Source organism: Varanus komodoensis, unplaced genomic scaffold (genome assembly GCF_004798865.1).
Source record: "Varanus komodoensis strain SLA01 unplaced genomic scaffold, ASM479886v1 scaffold36, whole genome shotgun sequence".
Classification (NCBI taxonomy): domain Eukaryota; kingdom Metazoa; phylum Chordata; class Lepidosauria; order Squamata; family Varanidae; genus Varanus; species Varanus komodoensis.
Genome location: NW_025335873.1, coordinates 559,962 through 580,550, shown reverse-complemented (window position 1 = coordinate 580,550; position 20,589 = coordinate 559,962). Strand labels below are relative to the sequence as shown.

At 53.5% G+C, this 20,589-nt stretch overlaps 1 protein-coding gene across 6 annotated transcripts in view; it reads right to left on the bottom strand.

Moving 5' to 3' along the window:
- Positions 1-20,589, bottom strand: part of DDX31 (DEAD-box helicase 31) — a 57,159-nt gene that overhangs the window by 29,433 nt on the left and 7,137 nt on the right. For all 6 annotated transcript variants that reach the window (XR_006415655.1, XR_006415656.1, XM_044439982.1 and 3 more), the window contains exons 9-17: positions 19,626-19,667; positions 18,768-18,832; positions 17,027-17,146; positions 16,704-16,810; positions 15,334-15,575; positions 13,756-13,920; positions 11,902-11,961; positions 5,491-5,541; positions 675-814 (exon numbers count right to left, since the gene is read on the bottom strand). Coding sequence is in view for 4 of the 6 variants with exons in the window: in XM_044439982.1 (XP_044295917.1) it covers positions 675-814; positions 5,491-5,541; positions 11,902-11,961; positions 13,756-13,920; positions 15,334-15,575; positions 16,704-16,810; positions 17,027-17,146; positions 18,768-18,832; positions 19,626-19,667 (992 nt within the window). In the remaining 2 variants the exon portion in view is untranslated. The remainder of the gene's footprint in view (positions 1-674; positions 815-5,490; positions 5,542-11,901; positions 11,962-13,755; positions 13,921-15,333; positions 15,576-16,703; positions 16,811-17,026; positions 17,147-18,767; positions 18,833-19,625; positions 19,668-20,589) is intronic.

The following is a 20,589-nucleotide window of genomic DNA, read 5'->3' as shown; positions in this document are numbered from 1 at the left end:
CTGGGAATTTTGCGATGCTGGGGCTGGGACTCCCCTTGGCTGCCACAGCAGGCAAAGCCGGTCACAAAACACTCATTTTCCAGGAGGAAAACTGGTGAGACTGAAGGAAAAGTAACTTGCCCCAATCTGAGGCAGAGGTGCAAGACTGAGCTCCAATACACAGAACGACTCTTGGACTCAAATAAAGGTCGCGGTGGAGCCTGCTCCATTGTACCCCGTTAGCTTCCCGGTTTAAAAACAATTGATGTTTTTTAAAAAAATTAAAAATAAGAAACAAAAATCAAGAAGTCCAGCAGGCTCCGACGGAGGCACTTGTGATCAAAACGATGTATGGGCACGACCCTGGCAACCTCAGGTTTAAGTATTTGAAAGCACTTTTTAAAACTTACATTTCCAGTGATATTGTTTTGCTCTGCAACACTGCATTTTATTCTAGCATCCCCTTTAAGTCTTGGCGTAATTAAACTTTAGAACCCCTAAAGCTCTTGCTTTAAAATCAGACTTGGATTCGGCAAGAGCCCTTCCGCTGAAGCGAGGAACGACCACCACCCACGCAGAACGACCACCACCCACGCGCAACAAGCAGCTGTGCGGCGGCTGCTTTATTAACTTGGGTTGGCTGTGAACTTTGCAGAGGGTGCGGGCGGGGGGGTGGGGGTGCCGTTGTGACTCACTTAATCTTGTGAGAAGCCAGGAAGCTGACATATTCCGCTTCTGAAGGTGCAAGAATGAGCAGGCTGCTCCCGTGACTGCCAATCCGAGCCGTCCTCCCGATTCGGTGGACATATTCCGCAAGCGACGGAGGAGGATTATACTTAAAAAAAAGAAAGCGAGACGACACACAAGGGAAGAAGGCATTAGCAGATTGCGAGTGTGGCTAATTAGAACGGAGTGCTGCATCTGAGGTCATTAAAAAAATAACAAATCCCCGAACACAGGGTCTAATAGTTACTTTTAAAAAAGAAAGCTAGCAAGAAAGACGGCTTATCAGAACCCATCATAGTCATCTCCGCACCCATCATTCCCTGCTTCAGCCATAACAAGCTTTTTGACACACGAGTGTGACACATTGGCCAAGCTGTCGCATTGCAATTCCCGCTTTTTTTAAAACAAAATTCGTTTCTACAGAAAGCGCCGTTTGCGACCTATTTGCTTCTCATTTTAAATGGGCGTGAACGGCTCAGCATTGACTCAGGACAAATAAAAACAGGGAAGGGGAGAGCGAGAACGAGAGTATTCTGGTGTCCTTAAAATTATATCTGCTTTAGACTAAAATAATTGGCTTACTAAAAGCTTTTTTATACATGTTACTCAGCAGAGAAAGGCTGGTGAGTCCTCTTAGTTAGGAAAGCAAGATATTTTCAAGGTGATTCATATATTTGCTTCTACTGCAGGTGGACGCTCAGGACATTTCAACATGTACATTTGGAAATGTAAAGCACGGACAACAGGATCGGGGCGCTATGCCCACAACCCGCACATTCGATCGCATGATGACAGGGGACAGGCAGCCGTGAGTCCAATTGGCTGTTTGAAAGACTGTGCTGGGCACCACCGCAAAACGGCTGCCACGGAGGGTCTGGCCAAAGACCAGTTCTCTGCTCCAAAGACCACATGCAAGTCAAAGGCAGGGTCTGAGCCCCAAAAGCTGTCAAATTAGCAGTCTCAGCACCAATAGAAAACAAACAACCTTCAATCCCAGCTGCCAATAGGAAATGGTATTAACCAAAAAAGAAGCGGGAGAGGTCCAACATCTTGGCGGCCACCCAGAAATGTGAGTGGGGGTACACAGGAGCCCAGAGGCACCCTGTTGCCTACCCCTCATTTAATTGCTCCCACATGAAGCACTGGGGCTATTCATGTAATACAGCAGCCCATCCTGGGCTGCTTAGCCCGGGCTGTGCAACCCAAAGGGGGAGGCAGGAGGGCATGCAGGGCGGGTGGGGCTGCCCCCTTGAAAATCCCATCCTCCTTGCGAGAACCTGGACAGCACGCCCAGCGGATGCAGCCCCTCACTCCAACAGGGGCACTGCTGGCCAGCTGCTGCAGACTGAGCTTCCCTCAGGCCCCACCCCTTCCAACACCCCCACGCCGCTGATGCTTCCCCAGCACGGCCAGGAAGCAAGTGCAGAGGAGTTTCCCGGCCACCACTTATTGCCCCCTGTTGAAAAAAGTGTTTTCAGTGGGCCGCTGAGGGGCATCCCCAGGCTTGTTTGGACGGAAAACACCCCGCGGCTCACTGGGAATAGGAAGACCTTCTCCTGCCTCGGCGGGCCAAAGAGCCGCGGGCTTTACAGAAGACCTGTGCCTGGCAGAGGTGAAAAGGGCAGGCCTAGGTAGGTAATCTGGCTCAGCGCAGCGATGTGCAATGCGGCACCCTCCTCAGAGGCACAGTTCTCGGGACTGACGTGGCGACAGCCTGGGCATCAGTGCGCAACACTTTCTGCCAGTCACCAGGCATCTTCTGAATGGGTCGGAGCCGGGCCTCCTCTCATGCATCTCCCCCTCCGCCCCAGTGGTTGTGAGTCTGCCCGTTGATGGAGAGCCCGAGAGTGTTCCCGGAAGCTCCTCACCGAAGAGCCAACCCAAACCGCCCGGGAGTCCTGAGAACGGGCCTGGGGACTCCCTGCAGTTCTGGGGCTTCAGCCAGCCAACTGAATGCTGCCTTCCCCTGGAGACAGCATGGTCAGCTGTCATCAGATGAAATACAGCTAAGAGCAAAACCCTGGAGATGGGGGGGTGCACAGCAAAAACCAGCAGAGGGGGCCGAACATATCCTGAATTCCAGTTCAGGAGGGCTTGCTGGCAGCTCAGGCCGAAAGCTTTTCTGTGTGGCCCTCAGATCGTAGGATTTCACTGTTTCTGGGCTTCATCACTCGTCACATCATAGCACTGGATGTTCCTTCTACCAAAGCAAAGCAAGCGCGCAAAGCCCCAAGGTTTTGGAAGGCCAGGCCTGCCAGGCACCATGTGCTAACTTTCTACATGCAGGGATTCCCCACACCGCACCTTAGGAGAGCATCCCACAAAGAACTCCCACAGCTCCCGCCAAGGAAACCGAAGCCAGACGTGACGCGCTTCTCTGTTCACCTGGTGCCCGTGGCCACCAAGCGCTACCTTTTCGTAGAGGCACCCTTGAAAGGGTGCCAAGCGCGAGTGACATGAGTCTCCTACAGGAGAATCCATCAAGGATCAGGGACCGCCTGCAGGGCTTTGCTGCATGGGCCTTTGGTGGCAGAGCAGCTCTTGCATGTGGGAATGTGCTGAAGAACTGCCCAGGATCAACTTGTTCTTAATCCAGGACACATGAAGGTGGATTGCAGAACCTCAGGGCTGTGGGGGGGTGCCCCCTGGGGCATCCAAGCCATCCCTCTGGGGCTCCCCCAGCCACGATTCATTGGGTGCTGTTCCCAGAGGTTGGATTGCCTCTCCTGGGGGTTCGCAATAGCCACAATTTCAGGCTAACTCATGTGGGGCTGGAGAGCATTTTGTTTTGCTTTCGGTCCTGCCTCCCGTCGGAATGCAGCCTCCCGAGCACAAGGAGAAATCCACCTCTTGAGCTGAAAGGGATTTGGCACCTGTGAATCAAGTGTATGGAGAGCTCTCTGCAACGATCCTGCTTAATTTCCTCGCTGGAGACACAGACGCCTCTAACGAAAGCCCCACGTCGAGCACTTGCGCCCGCGCCCTCTGGCAAGGCCTCTGCTGGCTCCAGGGTCAGGCGAGATGCTGAGAGCAATCTAATTGCTCCCTGCAGGTCTCTGCTCGGGCTTGTGCAGCTTCTCCGGACAAGCCCTCCTGGCAGCCGCAGCTCGGCCTTCTGGACAAGCCGAAACCTCCCTGGGACCTTGGAGGACCTCTGACACAGTCCGCCCTCTTCCAGGGGGTCCCAGTCCAAGCCTGCGCAAGAAGGGGCTGTGTGAACATTTTTTGGCACTCGGTGCGGGACCGCAAGCGCATGGCTCTCTTATTGATGGACTAGCGAATGCCCGTCACTGTGACTGGCTGTGTGTGTGTGTGTGTGTGTGTGTGTGTGTGTGTGTGTGTGTGTGTGGAGGGGCAGCCAGGATGCGAGAGCGGAGAGCCACACGAGGTCAAGCCAGCCGCCTGGCCAGTGGCCCATCCAATTCCCAAGGGGAAGCCCCCGGTTAGGCCCGGGTGCGGCATTTCTCACCCACTTGTGCTCCCCAGAAACCAGTGAACCAGCCCCTATGACCTCTTGCGGCAGCAAAGGGCACAGTTTCTCAATGGGAATCCTTTCCTCCTGCCTGTCCCAAATCATGTGCTGTTCAACAGTGCAGGATGTGGCAGGTTCAAGCTGAGAAAACTGCCACCTGCCCAGCGTCTTCGCACCAGGTGCACTCCACGCTCCTCCAGCCGACCAGCCCTCACCCACTCGTTTCCTGAGCTAAATAGACTCCGGTGTCGTAGCTCCGGCCCCGAACCATTTCCGTAGCCCTCTCCTGCACTCGGCCCAACTCTACAATATGTCTTTTTAGGCACAGAAATGCACGCCATTTTCCACGCACAACTGCATTGTACGTTTGGACAAGGGCTGTGCGGTACTGGCTGGTTTTCGCTTCCATTTCGTTCCAGAGACTGCCCAATATGGAATTCGCCTTTTTCATGGCAGCCATTCACCGGGTCGACACTTTCACAGAGCTATCCAGCACGACCCCTTGGAAAGATGCATCTGTATATATACATTTATTTATTTTTAAATGTATAGACCACTGAATAATCCGATAGGGCTCCATAAGTGGTATATAACAATAAAATATAAGACAAAACATTATAATTTCTAGTAACAATTTAAAAAACCCAACTGCTGGTAGTGCACAAAATTTTAAAACAGCCAGTTATTAAAATCAGATTCCAAAATGCCTAAGAAACAGGACAGGGCACCTAAATGAAAGCAGTGACGGTGCCTGGCAGACCTCTCTAGGGGGCCCACGCCAAAGATGGGGGGCAGCCACCAAGAGGGCCCTTCTTCTATTCGCCATCCCTCTCACTTGGTTTAGGGACAGCTCTTTCAGAAGGACCTCATGCCCAGATCTCAGTGGGCAGGAGGTTTATACAGGAAAAACCACTCCTTCAAGTTGGTGGGCATGTCGTGAGCGGAGCCGGCTGGTGCCGGAGGTCAGACCAGATGGCCTGGGAGGCCCCTTCTGGCTTGCTCTGTGTCTATGTTTCTAAGTGACCAGGTTCCAAGATGTCTATGCATGCACGCACGTGGAGCACAGGGCTCTCTCTGGAGGAGACTAAGCCATGCAGCACTGGATAAAAGAACAGGTCCTGCTCCACGGTCCCCACACCCAGGTGGCTTTGGGGACACAGCACATACAGCGTGCTCAGGAGGGTCCCTGGCACCTCCCTTTTAAACCATCCTGCACAGTAAGTTTGAGGAAGCCCCACTGGGGAGCCCCCCCCCCGCCCCCCGAGTAGATACGTTGGCCTACAACTTCCTTCACCCTGCTAGGTATTGCTTACCTGTATGATCCAGGTAACTTGCGGCAGGTCTAATCCACGAGCAGCAACATCCTAAAGGCAAGAAGAGAAAGGTATCTTTACGGGAGGCTCTCTGCTGATGGACCACAAGCATTCGTTTCATTTATTACTGGCTTCTCTAAGCCGGTCCCCTTCAAGCGTTTCGGACTTCAGCTTCCATCAGCCCCAGCAGGCACAGCCAAGGGATTGGGATGCAGGAAACTGTACCCGCAAACTCTGGAGTGCAGCAGTTGGGGAAGGGGGTTATCGAGATGCACCGGGTTTTAATATTTTTAGTGTATTATTTTTGTAGATTTTTTGTTGTGAGCCGCCCCGAGGCTTTGTTGCGATGGGGGCAGCATAGAAATGTTTTAAATAAATAAATAATCGCATTGGGTTTTGATGCAGCCGTTCCTCCAACTAGGGGCCCTAAAAGAACTGCACATTTTAGCCCTCTTTAAAAGCCAGCCTGCCCCCCCACCCCCACCCCCATTTGCTTTAAGTTCTCAAGTTGGTGAGGTGCACCAAAGGCTCCCCTGGATGGAGTTCTTCCAGGTTGTCCACACACAGGCAATGTGGTACACGGCTTCAAATTGGGAAAGATTAAAAAAAACGCCAGATTATCGTTTTGCAAAATACGGAATCCCATGTAGATTCATGCAAAGAGTGAACCAATGCACAGAAATGTACACATGCTGTTGATTCATTGCACTGATGTCCCGCCACTCATCCACGGAGCTCCCGTGGAACACGGAGTCCGCCCCACCCACTGTATCCTCACAACCACCAACAAAGGTTGGTTACGCCAAGGGGGCGTGATTCTCTGAAGCGCAACCAGTGTGTTTCAGGGCTTGATGAGCATTTGAAGCAGGGCCTTCCCAGCCTCACCATCTTCACTCCCTTTTTCAGTGCTTTCTCCACCTCTGCAACATCCCGTTCAGGTGTGCCGACGAGCATGCAGGTGCGGTCATGCCATTAATCAGCGCAACGGGAGGGTGATTATTCTGACAGGTTCACTTTTGATTCCTTTCTTAACAATACCTAATATGGAATTTCCCCTTTTCGCAGTCATGGCGCTCCGGGTTGACCTTTTCAACCGCATCCCCATGGAGGAGGGATGGTGGAGAGTCCAAGACCAAAGCGCGCGGCCCTCTTTCCAGCTGGACCTCCATCCACCGGCAAGGTGCGGATGGAGACCCAGACACAGGACCCCTGCTGAATCAGAAACAGGGCGGCATCTCAGCAGCAGACGGACTGGTGCCCCCTGGAAACGTAAGCGTTTGTTCACACCTCTCTGTTGACCCCCCAGATGCAGACTCCTCGAACTGCAGAATCTGCATTTGGTGACTCAGAATTCTGCTTCTGTTGAGAAACACCACCACATGCTGGAAGCAACAGCCTCAGGAAGAAACGGGATGCTGACTTTTTGCTTTTTTGCATGCTAACTCCAAGGACCTCCATCTCGTCCAATTTAACCCATCTTCACTCTGGTTCTGCTTTCCTTTCATAGTGCCAAAAAGGGGGGATTTAAGCTGGATTTGACCGATGACTTGAGCTTATGAGATGCCATTATGCCAAGATATTGGATTCAGTTTCAAGGAGCCGCTGAGTAAGACTGGGGGATTTATTACACCCAGCAGTGATCGGTGCAAGTCCCAGTCCACCTGATGGAGCAGATACACTGCCAAAAGAGGTTATTAGTTTAAGCCGATCAAGGCAGAACACCATGCAACGCAGTAATGAATATGCAAATACATCATCAGTAGATATATCCCTTCACCAGCAAGGTTTCCCACTCTTCTGGTGCAATTAAAGCCAGCTGCCTCCCAGCACAATCACACTCACAATCTGTGTGTGTGCATACAAGTGTGAAAAAGACAGAAAGACACACACACACACCACTACCTTGTGCTCAGTCACCTCCGTTTTGACACAGGCAACTGGGTCTTGGCAAAAAATTAAGACATTCCCACAAAAAAATTACTGGATTTTTTGATTAATGGGGCAAATATATCTGTACCAACACAACCATCTGATTTCCCAGATGCTCCAGGAAGAGGAGAAGAAGGGCGCACGCATGGCGGGTGGGGGAAGCACTGAGAAGGGGGTTAAATCAGAATTTCAGATAAAAGAGAGGGGTGTGCTTTTCAGTAACACACGCAGAGCAACACGGAGGCTGGAGCCGGTAACAGGAGCCGTCTGGACAGCTCTTGCTCCATCGAGTGGGCAAAGGTATTTGCATCAAGCCTCGCTCAGCAGAGGGCCACCCTGCGGTCCAGTCACAGGTGCTCCCCTCCTGAGGCACGTCTTTAGGGCCTAAGGGCTCCCGGCCCGCGGAAGTCCTGCCAGGAAGCGCCTGGCTGAGCCCCATCGTTCTGTCTGTCTGTCTGTCTAGCCCTGGGTTTTGCAAAAGTTGCAAAATATTTGTGTTTTTATCAGTTTTGTCCCTAGCAGACAGTTCCACCTCTTCCACCTGATCATATAAGTTACACCGGGTTGGCTTGCAGTCAAGCTAAACAGAGAGGAAGGTGGCTTCCACTTGCCTTCCTCCCCCCCCCCCCGAGTTTCTTCCCCAGCAGCCTTTCTTGCCCACTGAGCTTAGGCGAGAGCACGCCCGTCTCCTCCCCACCCCCTTCTCCTGCTCCGAGGTTGTTTCCCCAGCCCTGCCGAGTGCTCGGGTGCTTCCTTCCAGGCCGGCTACAAAGGGCAGTCTGGTCTCCAAGCTCAGACCTGGAATCCCAGTGATTGCATAGCCATTCAGGCTCAATCTAGAGGCAAAGTCTCTCCCCCTTAACAAACAACAGAAGCCCAAGCGTAGCAGCCTTTTGGAAAGCAACGACCACGGAGTGGTATTTGGGACAAACGAGCCAAGCTGCCACACGGCTCCGCCTCAAGAACTCTCCTGTGGGCCGACCGAACGAAAGCAAGCGGAAGCAATGCGGCTCCAGCACCCCGAGGCCGCATTACATCTTGAGCAGGTGCTCCAGGAGCAACCATGCTTCATGGGCGGCATCGGGGGCCTGGCGCAGGTGGGGCTTCTTCAGGTGGGGAAGAGGACCGCCGTGCAACACGGCCTCCTGCAATTGGCCGGCAGCATGACGCCTCTTGATTGGCCCGGCTGGGTACGAATACTGTGCCGCTGCCCTTGTTGAGGCCTGGTATCCGTAAGACCCCTGCGCAAGGGCGGAAGGGGCCTGAATGACACTCCAGCACTTCACCTGAGGGGTTCTGGGATGGAGGAGAGATGAACAGGCAAACCTGGGACCTGCCCAGACCCAGAGCCTGGAGGCCCGGTCCTCTCTCCACCCCTCTCGCAAATGCAGGGCAAATAAACCGTGGTAAAGTGGTGTTTGAAAGGCACTTGGCGGTGTGGCCTGGCAGCCCACGTGAGGCCTCGAGGTACAGATGGAAGGCAACGCGCTCAAGTGCCAACCTGTCAGTTGGATTAAAATGACTCATTTATTTACCAAAAGAAGCACACGACATGCCTCGGCTAAACAGGGGGAGAGAATGAGAGGCAGGGCTGGAGAGGGCCAAGGCGGAGGCAGGAGCTCTCGCGCCTTCCCGGCCTGCCAAGAGTCATTACAGCCGAGTGTGGAAAGCCGTCAGCGGGGGAGAGACCCCCGTCAGCCGGGTGACAGATTGGACTGCGCCATCGGAGGCGGAAGGGGGGAAGCGCGGAAAGCTGTCAGAGGGCGAAAGCGTTGGGCCGCGCCCGCCAGAAAACTGGCAAGACGCGTTAGCATGATGGAGTCAACCAGCAAGCAGACCTCCAAAATGATCTTCCCTCGCTGAACTCACTCTGAAAAGGACATCTCCCCGGGACGGCTGTGCAAGAACGTTGGTGAAGGAGAAAGGAAGGGAAGGGAAGGGAAGACAGACCGACTAACAGACAGACAACCCTGGCTCTTGGGAATCTTATTTATCTTACCTGGGCCAAAAATATAGGACAGTGCTGCTATGGCCACATCGCCTCCTGGGCGCTGCTGCTGACATGACCACCTCTACTTTGGTGCTGAAGTAGAGGGCATGCAGAAGGGCAGGGAAAGAGACCAAGGTTGGCCATCCTGGTTGCGAGAGAAGCAGGGTTTACTGAGCTTCAGGGAAGCTGCAAACCCACACGGGCCTTTCACTCTCTTCTCAGAAGGCGGCACCTTGATTCCTTTGAAGACAGGCAGTTCTGGTGGCTCCCTACGCCCTGCCCATGGTAGAAATTTAAAATTGGACTAAATACCTGAGAAAAGTGTTGTCCCCGGATGCAAAACCTCCTCCTGCCAAAACAGACACAGCCTACTTGCCATTAATCTCCACACATTCCCGAGGGCTGGCTGCTTTCCTCCACAGGTCTGTTTCCCTACTTGTGTTTCAATTATCAGGTCCCCTGCTGAAGGACACTCTCTTCCAGCCCAGCCCAGGAGGGCGAATGGATGCAGCCAGACCACGATGCTGGCTGAAGTGGTCACTTCAGAGAGGGTGGATTAGCCGTGCCTCTTCTGTGCATCAAAGCAGGAGGCTTTGACTGATGCCAAAAATGGGGACAGAGAAGAAAACAGTTTCTCCCTGTTTCTGGATGACAGTGCGTCTTGGATGCCGTCAGGCAGGCCGCCCCCGGGTTCAACATGCCGTGAGCTAGCAGGGGTGAGCAGGAGAGAGGAGGGCGCTCCGTTCTTGCACTGGCCACTTCCATTTCTGATCCACAACCTTCAGGCAGCTCTTTTATCGATGGCTGAGCTGTTTAAGAGCTGCACATCCCACTGGTCGGTCCAGCAACAAGCCACGGGCGAGCCACGGGTGGGCCAAGTAGCGGGCGGAGTGCGACCCCTGGGCCTGGCCTGCTGGGTCGCTGAGTCTGCCGTGGTTTGTGGCAGCAAAGTGTTAATTGGAGTAAGCTAAGTGGTATGCTTATTGCTTGATCAGGAGGTGACTGCAAATGTAATTTGAAATCAAATACATGATAAAAGTCATGTTTTACACAAATAGAATTAATTTATGGTGGGTGGGCAGAATAAGATGACGTACAGCATATAAGACAGCACCGGTCCCAATTATAAGATGGCACCGGTCCCGATTAAAGTCTTGCTTTTAGCATTTAAAGTCCTTAACAAGAGAGTGAGCAGCAAAGGCCCCTGGGAGGCTGCGGCTACTGCTTCCCAAGAGAAACATCACGGCAAACGGGAGATCATCCTGGCCAGAAAAGGAACAGACACAGCGAGTTTCTTTTGTCCTCCCTTGCCAAGGAGTAAATCTGTAAGATCTTGGAAAACAAGAGCTGAGCTTGTCTTTTTCCCTGCCTCCCTCCCAGCCCCCTTTTCCTCTTGTGTTGTATCTTTTAGATTGCAAGCATGAGACTGGGGTCAAAATGCTAAATAACATTACACAACAAATTTGCAACCCAGGTTCCCAAGAGAGCACCACCCATGTTCATCGCCAACTCGGGCTCTCCAAATGCAGGGGAGTCCCCACTTGTGGCCACCCCTGCCCTAAATGAGGTCAGCGGGCGGCCTTCAAGGGAGGACCTCCTTGGCGCCAGCCCCCCATTTCTGGAAATTCTTCCTAGCAGAGGTGCAATCAGTCCTCGCTTTTTAAGCTTATAATAAATACTTTTTAATGATTATTTTCACAAGCACTGGGCTCTTGATCTATGGAAGTTGGTGCTTTTAAGTTAGATTAGCCCCGCTGAATTAACCCTGATTGTTTTAGCATAAAAACATTATTTTATAGTGGTCTTATTGGTGTTTGTTTTGTTAAAATTGGAAGCCAATCTGGATGCTTTTTGAAGGAACAGCAAGGGAGACAGCCAGACAGACAGAGAGGAGGAGAGAAAGAATGTCCAATTTTTTCCTGGTCTGCAAACCTGCGAGTGTGTTTTTTCCCCAATACATGGAAATTGTCAAGCAAAACAATATGGTGGCAACCAGAGGAGGCCAAGAGCCCTTCAGCTCTAATGATTCCTGATTGCTGTAATTTACACATTTGCAGTAGGTAGCCATCACCAAGGTGCTTTTGTCTCCCTGACCAACAGCTGCCGCGATTAGTGAGCAAATTGTGTAGTGATGCAGCAGGCTGAAGCACCAGGCAGCCAAAACGGGGAAAGCGGTATTAGAGGGCTGACCGAACACCAGCAAGGGACAGTCGCCTTCTATCTGCCCTTGAAGAGCAAACTACAACAGGAAGGACCTTTCGAATCAAATGGGCTGCTGAGTTTTGCCTCAGGCCCAGCTTTCTTGATTCTCTGCATTCACCATGAGGACTAGCCACACTGCACCGTGGTTAGGAATCAACAGGACATGCAACAGCCACCAACCCTGCCTGAATACCTTCTCCTCTGAATCCGCTGTCCTTCCCCACCAGGTGGGAGGATCAATTAGGTGTTGGTCATGTTTGGTTACATCCAATTTGTGCTTGACAACTTACAGTACACAGCAAAACGCCAGTCTCTGATTGCAAGAAATCCTGAAAGACAGTCGTCCTCTCCTAAAAGAAGGTGACAAGGGAAAACAAAACAAGAGTCAGTACACCTTGCAAGGAAAATTCAACTCGCAGGTTAGGTTAACAAAGATTTTCACCTGGGTGGAACTAGCCCACTCCTAAGCACCAAGAAGGAGAAGGTTATGCAAACTTAATCTGAGCAAATTCGAGAAGTTTGCTTGGTTTTGTTTTTAATTATTTAGAATGCAAGCTCCTTGGAGTGGAGACCTAATTTTGGCTTATATGATTCTCAACAGCTATATGTGAAGAACATAAATAACAAATTGATTAAACCGGGGGGGGGGGCAGGCAAACAGATTAAAGTGGGGGGGGCAAATTACCATTTTTTGCGGCTACTGATTTCAGTGGCATGGGTTCCGTCCACCTTGCATTAAACCTTTAGTGAAGTTATTCTGTGGGCGCGATTTTAATCACCACGGTTGTTTTTGAAGGACTCGATTTTTTGGCTGGCCTGGCTGTATAAGGGTATGATCAGAAAAGGGGAGGGGCTGATAGTTTATGGGATCAGAGCAGGCATGTGGGGGGGGGGATCCAACCCTTTCCCCTCCTGCTACGGTCCAAGGAAAATCTTTCTTCTGAAGCTCATATTTGCTTGGGGGGGGGGGGGGGGGGGGGGGGGGTTCCCCCCCCTCCCCCCGGGGAAAGGAAGAAGAGAGAATTTTTTTCCGGGCGCGTTTTGGTGGGGGGGGGGGGGGGGGAGAGCCGGGGAGATCTCCCACTGGTGCCAAGGATTAAAGGAAAACGAGAAGGTTAAATCCCCCCTCCACACCTGCTCTGATCCGATTAAATCACCACCTGGTGCAATGTGCTTTGAAAAAAACTTGTACCTTAGTAACGAAAATGTATTTAACAACCCTCAGTTTCTCTTCTGCCCGCAGTGCCAGGAAGACACCAATATTTAGGCCAGACCAACATGCCGGCTGACTTAAAAATCACTCGATTGGAGCAGATTTCGCATTTGGACGACGGATTTGAGTGCGAGGGTTTGGGGGCAGGCGGGGGGGCCTGCCTTTCCTGCTTAGACTGCCTCGTGGTGGGGAAGGGGGTCAGCACCACAGCCTGCTCATACATCGCTGCAAAGAGATGCTTGCCCCTCTCTGCGCACCCCCACACAACAGAGGCACCTAACGGATGCGCCGGTGTTTGGAGCGTGGTGTGGCCAAGTCCGCTCCCCGGCAACACAAGCCGCACGAAGAGGGCTGGCGATGACGAGCACAGCCGTGCCCAGCAGCCCACGTGGCAAGCGTGATCGAGCTCCATGGATGCTCTTCCTCTGACACCGCCCGGTGCCAACTTCAGACAGAGTTGCAGCCGTCCAGCCTGAGATGGGAGAGGCACGTCCGTCTCTCGCCTCTCACAGGCCCAGGAGGGGCCAGGATCCAAGGGCAATGGAAGCACATGTTCCCAGGCACCCCATGGCAGGCACAGCCGAGAGCGGCGGCCTTCATCACCCTCCCATGCAGAAAAGGGGGCTCTGTGCCACTTGCTGTATGGCTCAGAAATAAAGCAGGGCTGCTGTGCCCAGGCGGGACGTTTCCTGGACTGGCAAACGGGTTCCTGAGCCATCCGAGAGGGATCTGGGATTTTCCCCTAGGTTGTACCCTGGAGCCAATGTCCAGAGCCCTGCAGCCTGGCGGGGGACAGCAGAGCAGCCAGCCCCACACCACCAGGGATCCCAGGGATCCAGAGGATTTGGGCCACGATCCTGCTCTGCATAAATGGTTGGGGGAAAGATTCCAGGCAAGGAGAATGGCCCAGAGCAAAGGGTGGGGTGCTCACCTCCTGCCGCATCTCTCCATGCAGGCGTACGAACCGCAAGGGAGAAAGAGAGGGAAGTCGGTCGGCCTCTGGCTCCCCACACAAGACCTTCTGGAAGAGGGTGTGGTGAAATTCCACCTGCTCACAGCTGGAGAAGAAGACCACCATCTTGCTGTCCTTCTCAGACTGCAACAAGGACACACGGGTGCACGGACATCGTCAGGGCTGAGCATACATCGCCATGCCAGAGGGACAGAGCGGGGAAATCCCACCGGAAGTGGTACCAAGTGCCGAATCCCCTTTCCCTGAGAACTCCAGATTTCTCACATAAAATACATGCTTCGAGACCCTGTGGGTCAAACCTATGCTGGACAGCATGTGGGCAAGCGGCTGGGAGTGGGGCTGGCCAGTGTCGCCACTGAGGGGAGTGAGGCTTCCTTCTCTGACCAGCTCCCTGTCCCATCCTGAGACTGAAAAGCAAGGCTCAAGCATGCCAAGGTGCAAAGCGGCAATATAAATTACACAGAATAAGAGCGCAGATAAAGCTGGTGGGATTTGGCTTTTGTCACAGTAGGCAAAATCCGGATTAACTAGGCGCAAGCTTATTTATTCTTTAAATTAAACAATACAGTGTCTTGTGGCAGAAGCTTTCAGAAGGAATAGAAGCAGCTGCCTTATCACAAGGAAAACCAGAGATCCTTCTAGCTCAGCAGTGTCAACATTGGCCTGGCTTAGACTTAAAGCTAACCTATGGCTTGTTCTCATATACAAGGTTTATTTAACCCATGGCTTCTTGCCCTACCCAGCGTTTGTCTGGAGACTATCAAACAAATTATGGTTTGTTTTCTCAATCCCTGGCTTGCCTTCTGCTTTCACCAGCTCCCTCCCTGCACCCCAGGTGCTTTTGCGGCAGTCTAGCACAGGTACGGAACAGCTGGTTTTCTGTTCTTTTGGGGGTTTTTTACTGCTCTCGTCAGCTGCCCTGCAAAACAACTCATGGTTCCAGGTTTGCACAGAACCCCCAGCTATGAACAAACCCAGAGTTCACAACCCATCAACAATCCATTATTTTGCTTTCTGGGATGTTTGGGGTTAACAAATCGTGGCTTGTCAGCACAGATGGATTTGCCTGACACAACAAGCCACAATTTAACAAGGCTAGCACTGTGTGCAACCCAGGCCAAAGCCTGACAGCTGCGCCACTCTAGGGAGCCCGGGGCGTCTTTCCCACCCCTAACAGGAGAGGTCACAAGGAGGACCTGACCCCGTTGCTGTGCAGAGACACTGCTGAAAGAGAGCAGCGGTTCCCGCCGTGTCCCGGCACCCCCGCTCCTCTTCCACCTGTGAGAGCTGGGAAGCTCCAAGCCGGGTCAGTCCTGGTCTCTACCTGTGTGCAGCCTCTGCGTCACCTTTGGGGGCGGGAGGGAACATCCAGGCTAGCTGACTGTAGCGACCTCTACATGGGGCGACCCAAGAAGACGGGTAGGAAATGCTCAGCCAGACATCTGACCATATACTGCCCTTGTCCAAAGAAAAAGTATGGACGAGGAAGGGACATGCCCCACACACCTGCCCAGTGATGGGGGGGAAGAGCCTCACCTTGAACGTCCCAAGAATAAAAGCCGCCAGTGTCACCAGCCTCAGCTTGCTCGGGACGACCACAACGTTCTGCTGGAGTTCTCCCGGCACGGCAAAGCACCCCCCCTCTACACTCGCGGGGGGAGCACCGGCTGCCTCCTGAGTGTGTGCTTTGGCCTCCGACGCGCTCGAACCCTGGGCTTCTCCCGCGACAGCAATGCAGACGGGATCACGCAAGCTGATGCTGGCCAGTCGCGAGACTCCTGTGGCAGGCGGGGGAAGCAACAGCACTAGTCCAGGTGCAAAGGGGGAGAACAATCTCTTCTGCTAGCCCAAAGCCTCACGTGTGAACCCACAGAGCGGCTGGGAGGGTAAAGCGTGGGGCAGCTGCATTCATCGGGTGTGACTTGGCTACTAGTCCAGATGGCTCAGTGCAGGGGGAGATGGGGGCAGGGGAGCTGTTCCTTCACGCGTATCCTGCTTGTGGGGAGCCGGCTGGGCTCCGAGTGGCTCTTCTTAGGTCCTCAGGCTCCACCTGAGCGGTGTAAGTTCCTTCCCCAGGTGTGGGAGATGAGGACCCTTTCCGTGCCAGACAGGAGGCTGCCCCTGAAGCAAGAGGACAAGCCCGGACAACCAGGCCATTGGCTAAACCCAGATTAGGATCCCATCCCGTCCCAGAGGTTCCCCTAGCAGCAGTCTAGCACAGCCAGGCTTGCTTAGGCTTGGCCAGACGCTGCTCTGGAGGCCAGATGCCACCTCTCCCCTCGGCAGCTCAGGGCAATTAGCCGTGGTCACAGCACTCTGGGGCAGTGTGGGGGGAGCAGGTTGCCTGCCATTGCTGGCCCCTCCAGCTGATGGATGGGCTCAGGCTGACCGTCTTCCAGCAGAAGATGGGGCGCATGGCCCTCCCTGCAACTAGTGCCCAAGGCCAGTGTGCCTGCCCCACACTCTGGCCATGGAGAAGCCACTGGGCTCTCCAGCAAGCGTCTTCAGAGGGCAGCTGCGGCAAAGCCCCCCACCCCGCCCCCCCGGTATCATCAGGGTGCTGTTGGCCAGGGCCGCCCAAAACCTCCCACTGTTCTGCGGCCTTTGAATAACAATCAGGCACGGCAGTCGAGATGGTTTTGTGGGTAGCCACCTTTTAAGGATGATTATTTTAACCAATGATGCTATGGAGGCAAGCAAGAAAACCAAGATGGCAGCTGCAACTTGGGTCACCGGAGGCCCATCGGAATGCATCCTGCTGAGAGCCGGCTACATCCAGGAAGCGGACCTGCCTCAGAGGGAGGAGGAGGAAGGCTCCCTGCAGCAGGGGAACCAGCGGCTGGACCCTCCTGCCTCCCAGCCAGCAGCAGCCTCAAAGAAAAGATGGCTGCCACTGGGGCACTTACCCTCTGTAAGTGTGGCAGACAAAAGAACATTCTGCCGCACCTCACTGCCGGCGTTCAGGGCATTCAGCACTGCGGCCACAGCCTTCTCAAAACCCAGATCCAGGATCCTGAGCCATGGGGCAGAGGTTGAGAAACCATTAGGGCGGGTGACCAGACCTCCTCTGGAGCCCCGTGTCCAATTCCGAGCACCAAGATTCAAGGAAGGCACAGAAAAATCGGAAAGGGTCCAGAGGAGGGCAACCAAGATTATCTCAGGTGCTCAGAGAAGGCATCCTGCCTCCCTCATGGGCAGATCTCCCATCAACAGGGACATGGCCCCTTACCTATCAGCCTCGTCCAAGATCAACCACCGGACCCGGCGGAAATGGATGCATTTGGTGGAGTTGATGTGGTCCACCAGGCGGCCAGGTGTGGCGATCAGAACATTTATTCCTTTGCGAAGTCTGTTTGGGAACAGAAGTGGATCACAGCTGCAGAACAGGCCTGGTTCTGAAGGAACCCCTAAGCGGGTTCGCATGTTTCCCCCACGGCCTTGGTGCTCTCCTGGTTCCCCCTCCTCCGCAGATGCACGCACTTCTCTGTTCACCACAGGTGGCCTGTTGGCCAGCACAGCAGAACCAAACAAGCCCCCACTGGCAGCGAACCCAAACAGGCAACCCAGGCACACGCAGAGTTTGACAGGTGCAGCTGCTATGGCAGGTAACACTTCTGCCACGCGGACAAGGAGCTCCAGCAGAATTGGAGTGAGCAGGCAGAGGGGGAAGAGGGACTGGAGCCGCCAGACGCTTGTTCGTGGCAGCCGAGCCGTACTCCGGGGTGGGTGCCGTGGGATGCCTCCTCCAAAGCAAAAGCCTGCAGAGGTGGGCAGGCTTCAGGCTCGCGGGACTGTCTTGGTTCGTCTTGGTTCTAGAACACCAAGATCCAAAGCGATGTGGAGCTGGGCACTAAACACGTTCGGTCAGATTGGATGAATTCAGAGCTCATGAACCGGGTTGCAAAAGCAGAACTGAGCAGCGCTCTCAGGGCTTCCCAGGGCCAGCCCTTGCAGGAGACAGAGGGAAAGCCGGCCTCAGGCAACAGGCCCCGGGAGGTGGCAGCCACATGCTGGAGGAGACAGCGGTGGGCTCAGGGTCGCGGGCCCCCTCCAGGTTCAGAGGAGGCGGCTGTCCCATCCTTGGCATCGAAAGGAGCTTCACCCGCCAGTCCAGAGGGCTCTTGCCACTGAAAGCCACCTGGTCATGGTCCCTCCACACGCACAAATCCGCCACCCCAAGCTCTCATCATTTCAGCAATATCATTTGTGGTGAGCAGGGAGTTGCTTTCTTCCTGATGGTGCTAAACAACCGGGCCAATCTACAGCCAATACCCAAGAGAGCTACCAGTATGTCCAGAGGTACCTTCTGCCCACCCATGACATACGCACATTCTTGAAAAATAAAAAAGCAGGCTTTTCCATATGCAAATCCAATTAAAGAAGCGTAAAGGGGCACTCGGGAGGCTCATAAATGCCATGTCCCATTATCTTTATTACGTTAAGGTTACAACCAGCCGTCCATTCAAGCAATTTCCATTTCAACTGCATGACCAGACTGCCGGATTGGACAACAGCATGATCTCAAATGTCCTTTTCTGTCTCCCCCAGCCAGCAAAGACATTCCGTGTTTCTCCTGTATTCCAAAACCATCTGCTAAGCAAATGCTCGCAAGAGATCAGGATGGCATCGGCAGATTTGGAGGGGTGGGCAGGGCTGGGGGGGAGTGGGTGCAAGCAGGAGAGAAGGAACCCTACGGATGGTTGAGGAAGCTCATCAACATTTTAAAAAGAGGAGAGATGTGAACACACTTCCTGCTGGGCTGGCCGTCCCACTTTCTGTAAGATCCGCGGCGGGGGTGCTCACAGCCTGATCCGGAGTCACAAGCCCCTCTCCCCACTTAAAAAAGGCACCCTGGGAGAGAGTGACAGATGAAAGAGATGGAAGCAGAGAGCACAAACTCAAAAAAGGAAGAAAGAAGGAAGCGGGGGAAGGCGAGGAGAGAACTGAATTGTATGAAGTTCCCGTCCTACCTGGCCTTCTCGGATTTCTTTTTTTCTCCTCCCATCAGCACGCCAGGCACAATCCAGGTAAACGGCTACAAAGAGCAGGAAAGGGTGGGGGAGGCACAGAGCGGAAGAAAGTGAAACTTTGACAAAGAGAGATGTCAGAATCTAAACTCCACTCTAACATGGGCAGCCCTGGCATTCGACGATGCGAGACTGAGTAAGAGCGGACCAGCTTATCTCGAGGACTAAAAAAGTACAGAGAGGCAGCGGATCTTCTCAGAGCCTTAGAGAAGTGACCGGCAGTCCTACGACGCACCCTTGGTTTGCCGAAGTCAACAAAGCGGGAGGACAGGCCTGGCTGGGCCTCACATGAACGGTTCCTGGTCCACACGGGGGATCTTGAACCGACAGCATCCATGCGGGCAGGACTCTGCCAGGTCTTGGGCTCCACGAAAGAGGCTTTATGTGAATGCAGCGATCGGGGGGAGGGAGCATGGTGGAACCCTCCCACCGTTGGGAGCTCCTCTGGCTAGAAGCTACCAGGGGTTTGGGGAGAGGAATTCTCCTCTCATCTCCACATACAGAGCAGAGACAATAAGGCGATCACTTTGGGAGCAGCATCTGCTCCTGTGTTGACCGGTGCACCCATTGCTCAGGTGCTTTTTCTTTTTTAGTGACCCACAGAATAACTCAAAAAATAAATGGGTGCCCCATCACAGGACACATTCCACCTAAGACAACAAGCCCATTTCCAACGCCATTGCAGGACCACCCCGTCCAGGGGCTCACACAAGATCTCTGCTCCTTTGAATCTCTCTCCCAGGATGGCAGAGGAAGCCGGGGCAAGAGACAGAAATCCAAACCCCTGCCCCCACCCCTTACCTTTAGCAATTTTTGGATGGCTTCAAAACTCTGTAGGGCCAGCTGCAGAGAACAGAACAAGGCATCCTATCAGATCGAGAAACGCAGGCACGTATTTGCAGCAGAACACCTTCAGCAGGAGCGTTGCTCTCAAATGTTGATCCCCTTCGCTCTGAGAATATCCAGTTGTGACTTTTTTTGCATGTTACATTTGTCGTAAACTTGTGGGGTCTCAAGCCGACAGAACCTGGAGCCCAGATGTTTTATTCCCTGCACCCCCATGAAAGCTCGCAGGTGGAAAGAGCCGCTGGTCTATGTGCCGGCACTGGGGCTGCCAGTAACGTAGCAGGTGGGTGACACAAAGTGCCTGTGGAACTCCTTTTGGTGCTACGCAACTCTGGCTCATTACTCACACCTGGCACCTTCTTTCTCTGAGCTGCGCAATGTCCCACTGGGTCTCCCACCAACTGCCGCCTTCAACTACCTGAAGCCAGATCTTGGTTACTTAGCCCTTGGGTGAAGGGGAAAGGGACCCAGAACACAAGCTGGGCCTGGCGAATCCTCTCGCGTCAAGCCCCGATGCAGGAGGGGCGGCGCCGAGAGATTCGACCAGCTTGTGCTCAGTGGACTTTCAGCACCTCGTCAATTTGAGAGCCCAAAGTGGGCCAAGTTGGAAATCCTTTTGTGACAGCCCCTTGCAAAGCGGGCAAACATTTTGCGTGTTTTTTCAAAGCCAGGGAAATTTCTGTAAATTCCAGCCACATTTTGCATTAATTCCTAACACAGTATGTGTGAACTGAAGCCTGGATGTATAAACATCTCTCTGCCTTCAAAACCCCCTGCAAATCGTACTCTGCTTCAAAAGCAGATCGGCTGCTGACTTGATTCACACCTGAATGAGTTGGTACCAGCTCTGGATGGACAGACCAGAATCCCGGCCTAAATATCAGAGCGCGGGCAGCCCTCAAAGGCTGGGGGAGTCCTC